General features: G+C 36.5%; 1 protein-coding gene across 1 annotated transcript; it reads right to left on the bottom strand.

Moving 5' to 3' along the window:
* Window positions 1–1,835: 1,835 nt before the first annotated feature.
* Aasdhppt (aminoadipate-semialdehyde dehydrogenase-phosphopantetheinyl transferase) lies at window positions 1,836–17,161 on the bottom strand. Its single transcript, XM_052189190.1, has 6 exons — window positions 16,902–17,161; window positions 16,366–16,591; window positions 11,524–11,645; window positions 10,915–11,076; window positions 4,967–5,038; window positions 1,836–2,276 (listed from the first exon to the last, which is right to left on the bottom strand). Exons 1-6 carry the CDS (start codon window positions 17,082–17,084, stop codon window positions 2,112–2,114), a joined length of 930 nt encoding a protein of 309 aa, XP_052045150.1. The 5' UTR covers window positions 17,085–17,161; the 3' UTR covers window positions 1,836–2,111.
* Between the last annotated feature and the right edge of the window lie 148 nt (window positions 17,162–17,309).

Here is a 17,309-nt window from a genome sequence, read left to right as displayed (position 1 = left end):
ACAGAAAGGAGTAGACGTAAAAGTTATCAGACAAAGGAAATATAAAACACAAGGCAGAGGCAAACACTCCTCAGGTGAAGTTATAAAATGTAATGTCAACAATGAACAATGGGAAGTGAAGGGGGCATAAGAGAAAGCACAAGGTGCAATACTGAGGGAAAAAAAGATTTCTATCTCGAATAAGGAAATCAAAGCCTAAAGTTTAAAAACCAAGTAAAAGCAATATAAACCTCATTAATCTAAAAGGCAAAATATCTGGTACATGTCAAGCCCCTAAAATTCCATAATTATTATTATTTTATTATAATGATAAATGATTTTTCATTCAGTATCATACTCATACAGGGGAAAACAATAGTTCATCTATTAGAAATACTTCAAGATTTTCTATGCTTTCTATAATTAAGCATGCCCAATCTTTTAAAAAAACACTTTTACTGAGTAATTTTAGAGTACTTACATGCAATATTTAATGTTAGTAATAAAAATGATATTATTCTACTTCTTGCTATTTAATAGTAACAAGAATAACTCCTTAAGATATGCACTACAACCATAAATAGATTCTCTCATCAATATGATGGTCTTGGCTTCTTATTATGCTCACTTTAAGTCTATTTGGTAAATAAAAACAAATGAGGATTAGCAATAGGTTCATAAAAAGAAAATACAAATAACCAATAAAAATGCCATATTAACCTCACTTGAAACAAGAGGATGTAAACTTAAATGTGATATATCACTTTTCAGTTGTACAGTTATCCAATACAAGGAAACAACAACAAAAATAAACAAACCAATCTTCAGATAAATAAAAGCAAGTTAATATTTGCAGTTAGATCAGAGGGCACAACCAGCTGAAGCATCAACTGCAGTTTTTCAAGAGCAGTAAGGTAATACTTAAAGGGTTTGTTTAAACCCTTTGAACCAAACACTCCTGTCTGTATGACATAAGAATGTCTCTCAAAATGCCATAGAATTTCACTGTAGTACTGCTTACAGTAATGACAAAGAATTATAACTCCTAACATGGAAATGAGTACCCTATGGTACATTTTCCTCAACCACAATAGTGTGACATTAATGAAATTCTCCCAAACCACACCAGGTATACTGGTTTGAATATGCCAGGCCCAGGCAATGGCACTATTAGGTGCGGCCTTGGAGGAAGTGTGTCACTGTAGGGATGTGTTTTGAGACCCTCCTCCTAACTACTTGGGAGCCAGTCTTCTAGCTTCTTTCGGAACAAGAGATACAACTCTCAGCTCCTTCCTGGCCATGCTGGCCTAGACACTACCATGTTTCCTACCATAATGATAATGGACTGAACCTCTGAACCTGTAAGCCAGCCCCAATTAAATGTTGTCCTCTATAATTACAGAGCTGCCATGGTTGTGTCTCTTCACAGTAGTGAAACACTAAGACAACAGGCTTAGTTTTTCTCTCCAATAGTTTACTTTTGACAGTGGTTAAAAAGAAAAAAATCTGAGATATCTGAGTTGATGGAATCTTTAAGGGGCTAATTTATCACTAATAAATGAAGATATAAACATGGAAGTTTCAATAGCAGTTTGTGTTACCGCAGTCAAAGCAAAATGAGTGTTGTAATGCTGACAACTTAAGCCTTGTGCTATGTGCCAAACTGACGTCATATAAGACAGTAACTTAGAACCACTAAGATTATGCAGTAGAAATAGTTATGAAGGGCAGATGTATTTTCTTATAACTACAAAACATATGTCCCCACTTTTAGAAAAGTAAATATGGATCAATTTGCAACAAAAGTCTCTGGAAGACAACAGAAATTTTAGAGTTCTCTGAAAAACAAGGTGAAATGCTTTCCTTCAGCTTGTTTGCACTTTATTTTTTCTTTCTAAAATGCACATTTATCCTTGGAAGATTCTGTCATTGTTTCTATTTATTACAATTCTGGAAGGAAGAAGTAAACATACTCAATGGAGCCAACGGAGTCACTGAACTGGAAATGTGCTCTTAAAAAGCATTTGTGTCTTTAAAAATGTTTTGTTAAATAAGATTTGATCACATCAGGTGATTTATTTCAGTGAATATACAAGATTACCCTTTCATTTATTTTCCTTACTAAGAAATTCCTATGACTTGGTACCATTTCGTATTAGAATTTCTTCTGTGAAGCAAAAACAGTCCCAAAATGAAGGATCCTCAGGTGTCATAGGAATAGCAGATGATATCAAGTCATTAAAGTTAAGAATGGTAAACTTCCTCTGGGATACCTTAGAATCATCTTGATATGAAACCTAAGAGAAAAAAAAAAACAAAAATAGATTGCCTTGTTTTTATACTCCATATTAAATATATGATCAGTTTAATAATTTTGAAATAATTCCAGTGATTAGTATTAAGGCATACAAAAATTTCTACAGTATTGTTTTACTCCTGTTTTTCTTTTTGGTTTTTTGGTTTTGTTTTTTGTTCTTTTTTTGTTTTTTTTTTAAGACAGGGTTTCTCTGTGTAGCCTTGTGTTTTACTCCTTATACGAGTGTTGTCAATAAAAAAGAGTGTTGTCAATAAAAAAGTGAACCGTGAAGATGTTCAAACCACTACCTGTAGTATTTATTATTTTTAAAGATTTAATGATATTCTATATGCAGAAAGTCCAACTCAGTTGACATACATAGAAATCTGAAGATTTTTAATTTCAGTAAGTAGAAGTGTGTCACCAGAAAATTTTTTGAAATACTACTGAAGTGTAGGCCTATGGATATTAACATAGAGGAAAGCAGTTGGCCTGTCTGACAGCTTAACATAATAACAATTGTTATTATGTTAAGATATGATAATCTGTTTTAACTACATAGGGATGACATTCATGCAGGAATTAGTGAATACCAACAAAGCACCTGACTTCCTGTGACAAGGCAATAAAAACACAAACATACAATAATTGTTGTATAACACTGCCTTCAGACAGAATGTAGGTGGTATATATAAAATAAAAAAAATGTCCATGTTTAATATTAGGCCCCAACTCCAAAATATATTGTGTGTGAATACATATATAGTATATATATATATATATATATATATACATACATATATATATATAGTATTACTTTGAACCTAAAGCATTTTAGATAAGGGGCAATCAATTCATATTAAACAATTGTTGAGCTTTATAAACTATATTAACAAAGTTCATTAGACCATGCTATAACACAGTTATCTCAATTTTATAGATGGAAAATTGAGGCTCAGGAAGATCATGCCATTTGCACAAGCGGACCATACAAGTTAAATTGTGAACTTAGACTTAGAACCTAGCTTTCCCACTATGCACTGCTGCAGTAGGCTCTAATCAAAGAGGCAGAAGTACTAAAAGTACATCTAACCAATGGTGTAATAGTGGCATTACAATTATGGTGGTAACTAACCACTTGGGGCCTCCACCACAGGATGAATTTCATGCTTGGTTCTGTAAAACTGGACCAAAAGTTCATGACTGGAAAGAAAGCACAAGCCTTAGGGGAAGACCCTACAATTGTTATTATGTTAAGCTGTCAGACAGACAAACTGCTTTCCCCTATGTTAATATCCACATATTTCTTGTGCTCTTCCCTTTGGTCTTTCTGTAATGGGTAACAACCAATAGGCCAACTGATAGCTGGTCATATGCCATAATTGGCTCATCTGTAGATAAAGCATCTATATTAATTTGCCCACATCTAAGGCTCAGAGAACATCAAGGAAGAATAGACAAAAAATTTAAGAGGCACATGATGAGGAAATCTATGAAATGCTGACTTCTGGACATGGAATGGTGCACATAACTCACAATGCCTACAGCTACCTACCTGCACAAAATCAACCACATCAAGATACCTACACAAATAAGAGAAGAGCCCTTGACACTCAACCTTTACTTATGGAGGGAGTTAATCTACTCTGGGGATCATGACTCAAGTGGATATCCCTAAACCCATGTACATATGAGCAGCATTAACTGGAGTTAAGGTTACCAACAACTACAACAACAGCAAAACCCTAAAGCAAAAGAAGCTGATAAGGAGGAAGAGTAGATGATTGTATAAAAAGAGGTAATAAATAGGTATAAGTATACAAAAAAAGTAAAAGGAGGATGAAGCTGAAACTTGAGAATAGAACAAATCACACTATTTCCTATCAAGTATCAATTCTAACATAGTAGTATTCCTAAAAGACACTCTGACAAAATATTTGTTAAAGAAATTGTCTGTAGCCTACATTTTTTTCTAAAACTAATGACCACAGGATTTGTGTCCATATACACATATATATACTTTCTCATATATGCATTTCATTAAAACAAAGGCATAAAGTTTTGCTAGCAGTACACCATAAAGAAATTATTCACACAAAGCTACAGCTATATATGTACATTTGAGTCTCTTAGTGTTTTCCCTCATTTACCAGATAACAATATTAGAAATATAAACCAATTATGATTAAAAGAAGTGAGACCACCTTAAGTCCCAATATAATATAAGATCTCACATAACCTCTGGGAACAGTGTAGAACATAAGGAATATGTCTAATTTTTAAGGTAATATCAGGTATTTACCAACCTTCAGCCTGGTGCCATTTATATTCAATACAACCCTAATTCACCTAGAAATAATTTATAGTTACAACTAAGATAGTAGTGATACTGAATTTCTATTGAAAATATAATAGTACTATCAACATTTTCCTTTGCAACATTTAAGGGTATTTAAATATAAAGATCCTGTAAAGTTTTATGGGGTCTTATTTGACGGGATGGGGAGTTAGGGAGAAACCAGTTAATCTTAAAATATTTGCTAAAAAAAATAAAATAAAAAAAACCACCTTCTAAAGTATAACACCTACCCTGATACAAATTAAATTACAATTTTGATCAATTGTAAACAAAAGTATCATTGATTCATTCTTATTTTTCAGAAAGATTTGCAGAAAAAACCAAATTCTTACATTGTGATGTCTAGATCCATCAGGCTTCCTAATAGCCACTGCAATAAAATGGTGTTCATCTATTTTGGTTTCCTAAAATATAAAAAAGGAAGTCAGATTCGAAATCATAAATTTAGACACAAAATCTCATCTACTTTCTATACACCTCTACACACACTAAAATACTCTGCCTTACCTCTCTTGGAACCATATAGTATGCAAATAAGAATAAGTATTTCATATATTATCAAAGCATACACCTTGTTAATCTCTACTATGCGCATGGGCTAGCTAGTTCTATCAACTTGACACAAGCTAGAGTAATCAAAACGGAGGGTCAACCTCCATTGAGGGAAAAAATGTGTCCATAAGATTGAGCTGTATGCCCATCAGGCTTCTTCCTGCGCCCAAGGCCTGGGCAGCTCTGTGGGTCTTCTGTGTGCCAGTCCTGTTGTGGGACATTTGCCCTGAAGAATGACCTGCACATGGAAAAGGTGCCCGCAGCATCCTCAACCTTCACACCAGGACGGACCAGACAGGCAACACCAGGTACACAGAGTATAACATTACTTGGAGCAAGGCACACCAGGGCTCCAACAGCACTGAAGAGTTGGGCAGCCCATCAGCAATCTGTGCCAGGGAAAACCCAATCATCCAGGGGTGTGGAAATAGCCTTACTGGCTCACAGGAGGTTCAAGCACCAGCCAATGACAAAAGGACCAACTAATGCGAAAGATAACCAGATGGCAAAAGGTAAATGTAGGAATGTTACTAACAGAAATCAAGGTAATATGGGTGCATCTGAACCCAATTCTCCAACAACAGCAAGTCCTGGATACCCCAACACACCAGAAAATCAAGATTTGGATTTGAAATTACATCTCATGATGCTATTAGAGGATTACAAGAAGGACAAAAATAAATCTCTTAAAGAAATACAGGAGAACATGAATCAAAAGTAAAAGCCCTTACAAAGGAAACACAAAAATCACTTAAAGAAATTCAGGAGCATATGGGGAAACAGAAACCAATAAAAAAGAAACACAAAAATCACTTAAAGAAATACAGGAAAACTTGGGTCAACAGGCAGAAGTCATGAAAGAGGAAACACAAAAATCTCTTAAAGAATTGCAGGAAAACACCAACAAACAAGTAAAGGAACTGAACAAAACCATCCTGGATCTAAAAACAGAAGTAGAAACAACTAAGAAATTACAAAGGGAGACAACTTTGGAGACAGAAAACATTGGGAACTTTGGAGACAGAAAACCTTGGGAAGAAATCAGGGGCCATAGATGCAAATATCAACAACAGAATACAAGAGATAGAAGAAAGAATCTCAGATGCCAAAGATACCATAGAAAACATTGACTCAACAGTCAAAGAAAATGCAAAATGCAAAAAGCTTGTAAACTAAAACATCCAGGAAGTCCAGGACACAATGAGAAGACCAAACCTAAGGATTATAGGTATGGATGAGAATGAAGATTTACAACTTAAAGGGCCAGCAAATATCTTCAAAAAAATTATGGACGAAAACTTCCCTAACCTAAACAGAGAGATGCCCATGAACATACAAGAAGCCTATAGAACTCCAAACAGACTGGACCAGAATAGAAATACCTCCCATCACATAATAATCAAACCCCCAAATGTACTAAACAAAGAATATTAAAGGCAGTAAAAGAAAAAGGCCAAGTAACATATAAAGGAAGAACTATCACAATTACACCAGATTTCTCACCAGAGACCATGAAATGTAGAAACTCCTGGGGTAGATCTCATGCAGACTCTAAGAGAAGACAAATGCCAGCCAAGACTACTATACTCAACAAACCTCTCAATTACCATAGATGGAAAAACCAAGATATTCCATCATAAAACCAAATTACACAATATCTTTCCACAAACCCAGCCCTACAAAGGATAGTAGGTGGAAAATGCGAATACAAGGAGGGAAACTTCACCCTGGATAGTAACCTTCTTTCATTAAACCCAAAAGAAGATAACCACTCAAACATAAAAATAACATCGAAAAGGAAGTAATAATCACTATTCCTTAATATCTCTTAACATCAATGGACTCAATTCCCCAATAAAAAGACATAGACTAACAGACTGGATAAGTGAACAGGACCCTACATTTTGCTGCATACAGGAAACACATCTCAATGTCAAAGACAAACACTACCTCAGAGTAAAAGGCTGGAAGACAATTTTATAAGCAAATGATCTCAGGAAACAAGCCGGAGTAGCCATTCTAATATCAGATAAAATTGATTTTCAACCTAAAGTCATCAAAAGAGACACGGAAGGACACCTCTTACTGGTCAAAGGAAAAATCCATCAAAAAGAACTCTCAATTCTGAATATCTATGCTCCAAATGAAAGGGCAACCTCATTCATAAAAGAAACTTTACTAAAGCTCAAAGTACACATAGCACCTAACACAATAATTGTGGGTGACTTCAACACTCCACTCTCCTCAATGGACAGATCAGGAAAACAGAAACTAAACAGGGACACAATGTAACTAACTGAAGCTTTGGACCAATTGGATTTAACATAGAACATTTCATCCTAAAGCAAAAGAATGTGCCTATTTCTTAGCACCTCATGATATGTTCTCCAAGTTTGAGCTGTACACACATAAACGTACTAAAACCAATATATAGCAAACCAATAGTCAACATCAAACTAAATGGAGAGAAAGTTGAAGCAATCCCACTAATCTCAGGGCCTAGACAAGACTCCCTACTCTTGCCCTGCCTACTAAATATAGTACTCAAAAGTCCTAGCCAGAGCAACTAGATAACAAAAGGAGGTCAAAGGGATACAAACTGGAAAGGAAGAAGTCATATTACTATTTGCAGATATGATACTATACTTAAGTGACCCCAAAAATTTCACCAGATAACTCCTAAATCTCATGAACAACTTCAGCAAAGTAGCTGGATATAAAATTAAAGAAATCTGTAGCCTTCTTCTACTCAAAGGATAAACAGGCTGAGAAAGAAACTAGGGAAACAACAACCTTCACAATAGCCACAAATAACATAAAATACCTTGGTGTGACTTTAACCAAACAAGTGAAAGATCTGTATAACAAGAACTTCAAGTCTCTAAAGAAAGAAATCGAAGAAGAACTCAGAAGATGGCAAGATCTCCCAGGCTCATGGATTGGCAGCATAAATATACTAAAAATGGCCATCTTGGTAAAAGCAATCTACAGATTCAATGCAATCCCCATCAAACTTCTAACTCAATTCTTCAAAGTATTACAAAGAGCAATCTACAAATTCATTTGGAATAACAAAAAAACTAGAATAGTGAAAACTATTCTCAACAATAAAAGAACTTCTTGGGGAATCACCATCCCTGACCTCAAGCTATACTACAGAGCAATAGTGATAAAAACTGTATGGTATTGGTACAGAGACAGGCAGGTAGATCAATGTAATAGAATTGAAGACCCAGAATTAAACCCACACAGCTAAGGCTACTTGATCTTTGACAAAGGAGCATTTTACCGTCCAGTGGAAAAAAAACAGCATTTTCAAAAAATGGTGATGGTTCAACTGGCAGTCAGCATGTAGAAGAATGCACAACAATCCATTCTTATCTTCTTGTACAAAGTTCAAGTCCAAGTGGATCAAGGACCTCCACATAAAACCAGATACACTGAATTTAATAGAAGAGAAAGTGGGGAACAGCCTTAAACACATGGGCACAGAGGAAAATTTCCAAGGGCTCTAAGATCAATAGACAAATGGGACCTCATAAAATTATAAAGCTTTTGTAAGGCAAAGGACAGTGTCAACAGGACAAAAAAACGGCAACCATTAGATTGGGAAAAGCTCTTTACCAATCCTACATCTAGAAGAGGGCTAATATCCAATATATACAAAGTACTCAAGAAGTTAGACTCTGGAGAATCAAATAACCCTATTAAAAATGGGGTACAGAGGTAAACAAAAAAAATTGAACTGAAGAATATCAAATGGCCTGAGAATCACCTAAAGAAATGTTCAACATGCTTGGTCATCAGGGAAATGTATATCAAAACAACCCTGAGATTCTACCTAACACCAGTCAGAATGATGTGAGCAAAAATGCAGGTGACAGCAGATATAGAAAACCAACACTCTATCGCTAGTCTGGACATCAGTTTGGCAGTTCCTCAGAAAATTGGACATAGCACTCACTACCTGGACCCAACTATACCACTCCTGGGCATATACCCAGAAGATGCTCCAACATGTAATAAGGACACATGCTCCACTAAGTTCATATCAGCCTTATTTATAATAGCCAGAAGCTGGAAAGAACCCAGATGTCCTGCAACAGAGGAATGGATATAGAAAATGTAGTATATTTACACAATGGAATACTACTTGGCTATTGAAAACAATGACTTCATGAAATTCTTAGGCAAACAGATAGAACTAGAAAATATCATCCTGAATGAGGTAACCCAGTCACAAAAGAACACACATGGTTTGTACTTACTGAGAAGTGGATATTAGCCCCAAAGTTCAGAATACCCAAGATACAATTTATAGACCACATGAAGCTCAAGAAGAAGAAGACCAAAGTGTGGGTACTTAGGTCCTTCTTAGAAAGGGGAACAAAATACCCATGGGAAGAGATACAGAGACAAAATGTGGAGCAGAGACTGAAGGAAAGGCCATCTAGAGACTGCCCCACCTGGGAATCCATCCCATATACAGTACCAAACCCAGACTCAATATTGTAGATGCCAACAAGTGCTTGCTGACAGGAGCCTGATATCGTTGTTTCCTGAGAGTCTCTGCCTGAGTTTGAAAAATACAGTGGTGGATGCTTGCAGCCAACCATTGGACTGAGTACAGGGTCCCAATGGAAGAGTTAAAGTAAGAACTGAAGGAGCTGAAGGGGTTTGCAACTACATACAAAGAACAACAATATAAACCAACCAGACTCCCTAGAGCTCCCAGGGAGTAGTAAACCACCAACCAGAAAGTATACATGGAGGGACCCCATGGCTCCAACTGCATAAGTAGCACAGGATGGCCTTGTAAGACATCAATGGAAAGAGAGGACCTTGGTCTTACGAAAGCTAGATACTCCCGTGTAAGGGAATGCCAAGGTGGGGAGGCAGGAGTAGGTGTGTGGGAGAACACCCTCATAGAAGCAGAGGACAGGATGGAGGGTTTCTGAGGGGGAAACCAAGAATGGGGATAACACTTGAAATGTAAATAAAATATCCAATAAAAAAAGGAAAAAAAAAAGATGGGGCTGTACACAAACATGTAGGGCATTTTCATTAGTAGTTGAAGTAAGATGGTCCAACTCATTGTGGTTGTTGGGTTCTGAGATCTACAAGATAGTAGGCTAAGCAAGTGGGCAGCACCTCTCCATGGCTCCTGTGTTAGCTCCTGGTTCTAGGTTCCTACTTGGCCTGAGTTCCTCTCCTGATTTCTTTTAGCTATAGTCTAAGATGTAGAAGTATGAGCCAAATAAAATAAACTCTTTTCTCCCCAATTGGCTTTTGGTCATGCTGCTTTATCATAGCAATAGTAACCCTAACTACGACAGACATTAACATTTTACAAACACAGTACCAACTCCTTTTATTATACAATGCTGCTCATTTTTGGATTAAGAAATTTTTCCAGTTTTTTTGAAACAAGGTCTCACAATGTAACTGGCTGGAATGGAATTCCCTATGTAGTATACCAGGCTGGCTTCCAATTCATAGAGATCACAAATACTGCAAATGAATGCAAGCACCACTATGTCTTGATAAGAATGAAGAGTTTTAATGATCAGATATTAATTACTCATTTTTGAAGCTACACAGGCTCACAACAGATATGTACTCTCCACTGCTGACATTCTTATAAATCTCAGGAACAATCTAGATTATCTGCAAATATGTGAATAAATATGTAAAATCTTAGCTATAATATTTATAATACATTCCTTACCTCAAAGGCCCATTCCTTTTCTTCTTCCCCATCCAAAATCAAACGTGTTTCCTTATAAACCTGGCCAATGTCCATGTTTAATGGCGATACTTCAAATTCAAGCCGCTGCATTTCAAATCCCAATCCAACACCAATGGCTTTTATGAAGCTTTCCTTCAGTGCCTAGAGAGAAAATGGACATTTTCTCTTAAGAGAATTCAATAGCTAAAACTTTTAATATTAATAGATATAATACATTTGGATTTCTGTTGGTTACAGCTGTGAAGTTATAATTGTTTTATTTAGCTCATTGTAACAGCATTGAAAACAATCTTAGTAGTAGTCTGTGTAAATTATTTAAGATCTCTCAAATGTAAACTGTAATGACCAAACAATGTCATCCTCAACACATTGCTAAGAGAATTAACTAAATTATAAAGATCATGATTTTCTGTAATTAAGGTTCATGTGTGTCTATAGAGTTATACAGATTAAAAAAAAATCCCAACGTTTCAAGAAACTGTCCATTTGTATCATGCACTGTATAGCACTATTAGGTAACTGCATGTCTTTCACTCTTCTTTCTAGTAAAGACAATGGAATAGTTATACAATTACAAAGGAATTCTACCCAATGCCTGTAAAACATATCCAGTTGAGTCCATTCATCACTAAAACTTCTGATTGTTTCCCACTCCTTTTTGGTAAACTTTCTTTTCATAATATGAAAGAATTCTGGAATTGAACCGCGACCTGTCAAATCAGAGAATACAGAATTAAAAAGTTATTCTATTAAAAATAAAAATAAAAACATAACTTAAAAGTCTGTTGTATCACTAACACTACTGAGGACTACCCAAAAAGGAAAGTCAACTTATTCAGAAAACAATCTTACATGAGGGTGGGATGTATCTATGGGAGAGTGCTAGCCTAGCATGTGCAAGGCTAATTCCTTGTACTTAAATTCCTATTACTATAAACAAAAGCAACAAAAGAAATACTTTTACATAAAATGTCACCATATCAAAACTAGCTAGAAATTAAAATAACCATAATAAGCATGGGTTAGCCTAAAAGAAGCAGTTTAATAGGAATTTGTGAAAGTATAAAATAGATAACTAAGCAGAACCCCAGCTTTTGAAACATGTTCCAAAAACGTTAATATTTGACAGTCAAACTTGTTCTAAATTTTAAACAGCTAAAAGAAAATTCTTATATATGACAAAATTTTTTTCAGAATTTCACAACAAATTCTCCATGTTATATTCTGACCCTACTATATTACTGAAGGGAAAAAAGAAAACAACTGTTTTATAATATTTTGTAACTAGAAGGCAGTTAAACAATGTACAGTGCTTATTTGAAATTACTACTGAGAAAACAAAATCAATATATACATCTACAGACTCAAGTGGATCTTGAACACAATAGACTGTATTCTTTTATACTGTTTAGGACTTCTGTAGTATCCACATACCTCTCTTATAGTAAGTCAGAGAAGGAAACATTATAAACCAGTTCTTAGGCAAAAATGTTTATGACTCTCCCAAGTTCCCACTTTAATAGTCAAGTCTTAAAAACAAGTTCTTTTTCCTTAACCCAGAAATCTGTAGTACTTGAGATCTTAACTATGATTCTATGGTCTTGGGAATCCTATAACAAGAGACTATTACCATTTGGGGACGTGCATCCCTTCAGTGATCAAATGCTCATTTATTCTTTACTGAGAACAAAAGCAACAAACTGGATTTTTAATTACTTTTACTGGATGCCTCTCAATAATAACTGACTCATTCACTGTTTCTGGCATCTAGTCTTAGAAAAGTGAGAGGGCTAAGGAAAAGGTCCAATGATTAGTTTGCTAAGCAAGCATAGGATTTGAGCTTAGATTCCCCAGCACCTGTAAAAGGTATAGAAGCTGCCAGTGTCTATAACCCAATACTGTCAGAAAGGGCATTTGTCAGGGCAGGGTTAGGAGGTAAAGCTGATCCTCAGAGCTCACTAACCAGCATTCTGGTTCAATGAGAGATTATGTCACAAACATTAAGAAAAGTAGCAGTGACAAGAGGAAACTGATGACAAATATTGGCCTCCAAATTTACAAACCCACACATTCCATACATAAACTCTTCTTGAGTAGACACTGGCATAACTAGCATATATGAAATAAAGAAGAGGCTTTCTTCTCCTTCTTTCCTTCCTTCTTCCCACCCGCTACCCCTTTCTCCATCTTAAAGTCCCACGTGGAACTGTTTTTAAAAAAGAAAAGAAATAAAGAAGAGGAATATCTTAATTTGTATTTGGGATATTGGCAATCAAGCAACAGTAATAACTGAAATAACTTATTACTTATGGCTGAAAAAAATACCAGTATGTACACTTTCCTCTATATTTAAGCACAAAATAAATAGCAGGCAAACGGTAAGTCTTTAAATACTAAACTAAAGGACAGCAGCACCACCTCGTGGTGTTATGGCAGAAATGCACACTGGCCATATATTCGATTTTACTTCAGTTTACATAGGAAATTAGAAGGCAAAACACCTATTAGAAAAATCCCAGTAGAAAAACAAATTTGCCTCTAGAAATATCAGTATAATCACTGGGCATACATACAGGCAAATTCTTAATATCATTTTTATATATTGATGTCCACTACAATATATTTAATCATCCTATAAAATATTAAGAATAGGGGTGTGTGTGTGTGTGTGTGTGTATGCATATATATGACTAAAAAAATGTGAACTGTCATTTAAGATTTGAAAAACTTGATCCTTCTTAAAGCTTAGTTACTAAAAAAGAATGTCAGCTACTAACTAAATGTTCTATATAAATGAAATCATACAACTGGTTTATTTTAAACAAAATAAAAACCCGTAACAAAATCACCCACAACCAATACCTTTTGCTACTATTCTAGGCCTATGAAAAAACATTCTATTATAGTACCAGAACTTCAAAGCCTATCTACACCATTCAACAACAAGGTCTCTAGTACACATGTATTATAATAGCACCTCAGTTAAAACTCACCATTCAGCTACAAGGAAATTTCTAATGGTGAAGTGCAAACATGGAGACCTGAGTTCAATCATTAGCACTTATGTAAAAATACCAGCCAGCTAATACCAGTTTATAGTCTGGTGATTCCAGTGCTGGGGAGAAGGAAATAACTGGAACCCTAAGGCTCACACTACCTAGCTAGTCTAGCTTAATCAATAAACTATAGGTTGAAGAGATCCTGCTTCAAGAGGTAGGTGGCATTTCTGAGGATGGCATGTGCTGTGGGTTATCTCTGGCTTTCATACACATTGTCAGCAGCACAAGCACACATAAATCAAAACCAAAGCAGCAAAATTATCCATTCTTCTCAAAGAATACAAGCTATCAAGGGGAGGATGGAGGTAAAAAGGAGTTGAGCAACATCTAATTAAAGGCAATAAAATACTAGAATGGACAGAAAACAATGATCAAAGAAAACTATACAGAAATGAGGAGTGGTAACATGCCTGAGTGTTTACAAGTTTGAATTCTATTATATGTCTAATGAGAACCTATTTCACAACTTTAAAACTGGTGTCCACCTCAAAAGACCACTTAGCTCTACCTAGAGAACCAGTTAGGAGTGTATAATAATACTGCAAAGGGTATGAGAGAAGACAAGAAACAGGCTTTTCCACTCTTTGGTAATATTCAGGCCTAATTTGTACCAACTACATTTAATTTACAACTCATAATGCAATAGTTCCTGTAGAGAGCAATTCTGTAACAAAGTCTATTGGGATGAAAGTCTTTCAATGTACCTCAGGGTGGACTTGAACTCACTATTGATTCTGCTTCTACCTCCAAAGTACTGGTAATACAGAAGTTTGTCAGTATACCTAGTAATAGTCATTTTAAATTACTTGAGTTAATTAAAATTAGAATTGTTTCTCAAAATATTTTTAAGTTATTTTTATTGTGCCAATTACTATCCAAAATATTTTATAATAGAAACAAACATGAAATTGCAAAATCATACAAATAGAATTCTATTTCCTAAACTTAAATATTTTATACTGATCATGATTGTTTTGTAAATACTGTTAAACTGAATCATAAAACTTATACCTTTATTATACATAAAACTGTAAACATCTTTAACTGCAAGTAAAACTTATGAGGAAAATACTTGACCAGGAATGTATCCTATCGACAACTTGTGCTAAGATCCCATAGCCTAAATGTATTGGGAAATGAGGTGTCCTTAGCCAGCATGGCTTCAGTAATAAGGAAATTCCTCCATGACATTTCTTATGGACACACACAGAAAGTGGGTATGAAAACTGTCTCCTTCGATGTGCTAATGACACTCCTCTATGCTGACTGTCTCAGGAATTGTCAATGCATGGTACAGAGTAGGTCCCCCCCTTCTATCCAAAATTATACCTTCATTATTCAGCAAGACTGAAGACTATTCCTTGATCAACTACCTCACTTATCCTGGTCTAATAAATCACCAGTAAAGAAAACAGGTGTTTATTTCTCACTGTCACTAAGAAAGGAAGCACCCAATCACAAATGAGTGAAATGGTAAGGACATGACACTAGTCCCAACTGAATGTATCTCTTCCTCTGTTACTGGCATATAAGCTTTGAGCCAGGTAAACTATAAAAAAAAGTAAAAGGCTTTAAACAAAATTGCTATCAAAGGATTAATAAGTATTAACAGGAGACAGAATCTGCCCAATACTTTCCCACCATTAAAAATTTCAATAATGACTTCCTTATTTAGTATTGACCATAGTCAACACTGCACAAAATGGGTTGTAAAATCTGTTCCTTCATTTCCAGGCAGGCACTGTCTAACTGTGCTATCTTTTTTTCTAAGTGACTAATGGACTCTCCACTAACTTCTAGTTACAGAAAAAGCTCACATGAAGCTTCCCCAGAGCTACAAACCCATGTGGACTATTCCCAAAAGTCAGTCTGACTCCTCTGCAGTAGCACTTACTTTACAACAAGCCTTCTACAAAACCAGGTCCTGTCAATCGAGCTGGGCTTCAAAAAGGTTTCTTACCTTCAAAATTCATGTTGAAATTTAAATGCCAATACAAGAGCACTACAAGACCATAAGGGTACCACCTTCATGAGTAAATTTATTATCCCAGTCTTCAAGGATTTCCTTGAACAATGAGCCTAAATAAACTCATCTTTGAAATTCAGCCTCGTTTATTTTGTAACAGTGAGAAAAAACAAAAATACTTAGAAAAATAGCTAGAGATGTAGCTAACAATTTAAAGAGGTTAAAAGGTAGAATCTACTATATGTATAGATTAAGTGGTAAAGGAAATGCATTCTTTTTGGTTAAATGTTTTGTCAGTAAATTATTTCCAGTACCTATATTTATTTATAAGTCTCCTGGTTTACAATTGCCTAACAGTTAAGATCTGAGACATAAAACAATATTGTCGTAAAAATGAACCATCACCTGGAAAACTAGTCTTCATGATATCAATGCCAACTTGTAGCTCAGGTTCTGCAGCAAGGACTGCATAGTCCCCTTGATGAGAGATGTTAAAGTTGAAATTGGGATAGGGATTCAACAAGTCTTTCGCAAGAACCGGCTTTCCCTTTGCAGTTCTCTGAAGACGGATATTATCCCAAGGGATATTCAATTTCTCTGCAACTAATTTCCTTATCATCAGACGACCAGCCTGTTCAGACATAAAACACACGCTGTGTTTTGCTATCCACCAATCGCATAAGTACACTGTTTAAGTTTCAAGTACATATACACTCATTAGTAAACAAGATTACTCCGTAGGCCCTGCCTACAATGTTAGGGTAAGGGTCTCCAGCGGCAGTCTCACAAGGGAAGACTAATTGTGAGTGCCCCAAGCCTCCGAGGGTACGAAGGCCGAAGACCGCCGTACACACTCCTGAGGCTCCGAGCCGGCAACGCCACGGACGCACGTGGGGCTCCACAGCACGGCCCGCCTCCCAAAAGCCGCAGGCCTCGAGTACCAGGGCCGCCTTGGCGTCGCGGGCAAACACGAACTGGCCGATGCGCTCCTTCTCCTCGGGCTGGATAGACCGCACCGCCAGAAGCCATTCGGCTCGACTTGGCAGCCAGGTGCCGCAGGAGAAGGCCCAGCGAACGCCCTCCATGGACGGCACCACGCACAGCCTCTTGGCGGGGAACACCATACGACCGCTTGGACCACCGATCCTCAGCTCAGGCAGAGCAGACGCTGACGTAGCCACGCCCCCTTCGCTCGGGCGTCTGCGCAAAGGAGCCGCGCCTCGCAACCGCAGTCGCCAAGCTCCACCCCTTTTCAGGCTTCCTGGGCGTTCCGCAAGCTCCCCACCCCCACCTTTAGTCCACGGCTGCGCGTGGGGGCGTGGCCTGACGCTGCTCCGCCCCCAAAACTG

This window comes from Apodemus sylvaticus, chromosome 7, assembly GCF_947179515.1.
Source record: "Apodemus sylvaticus chromosome 7, mApoSyl1.1, whole genome shotgun sequence".
In the NCBI taxonomy this organism is placed as follows: Eukaryota; Metazoa; Chordata; class Mammalia; order Rodentia; family Muridae; genus Apodemus; species Apodemus sylvaticus.
The sequence above is the reverse complement of the archived record's forward strand: the minus strand, read 5'-3'. Positions and strand labels throughout refer to the sequence as shown.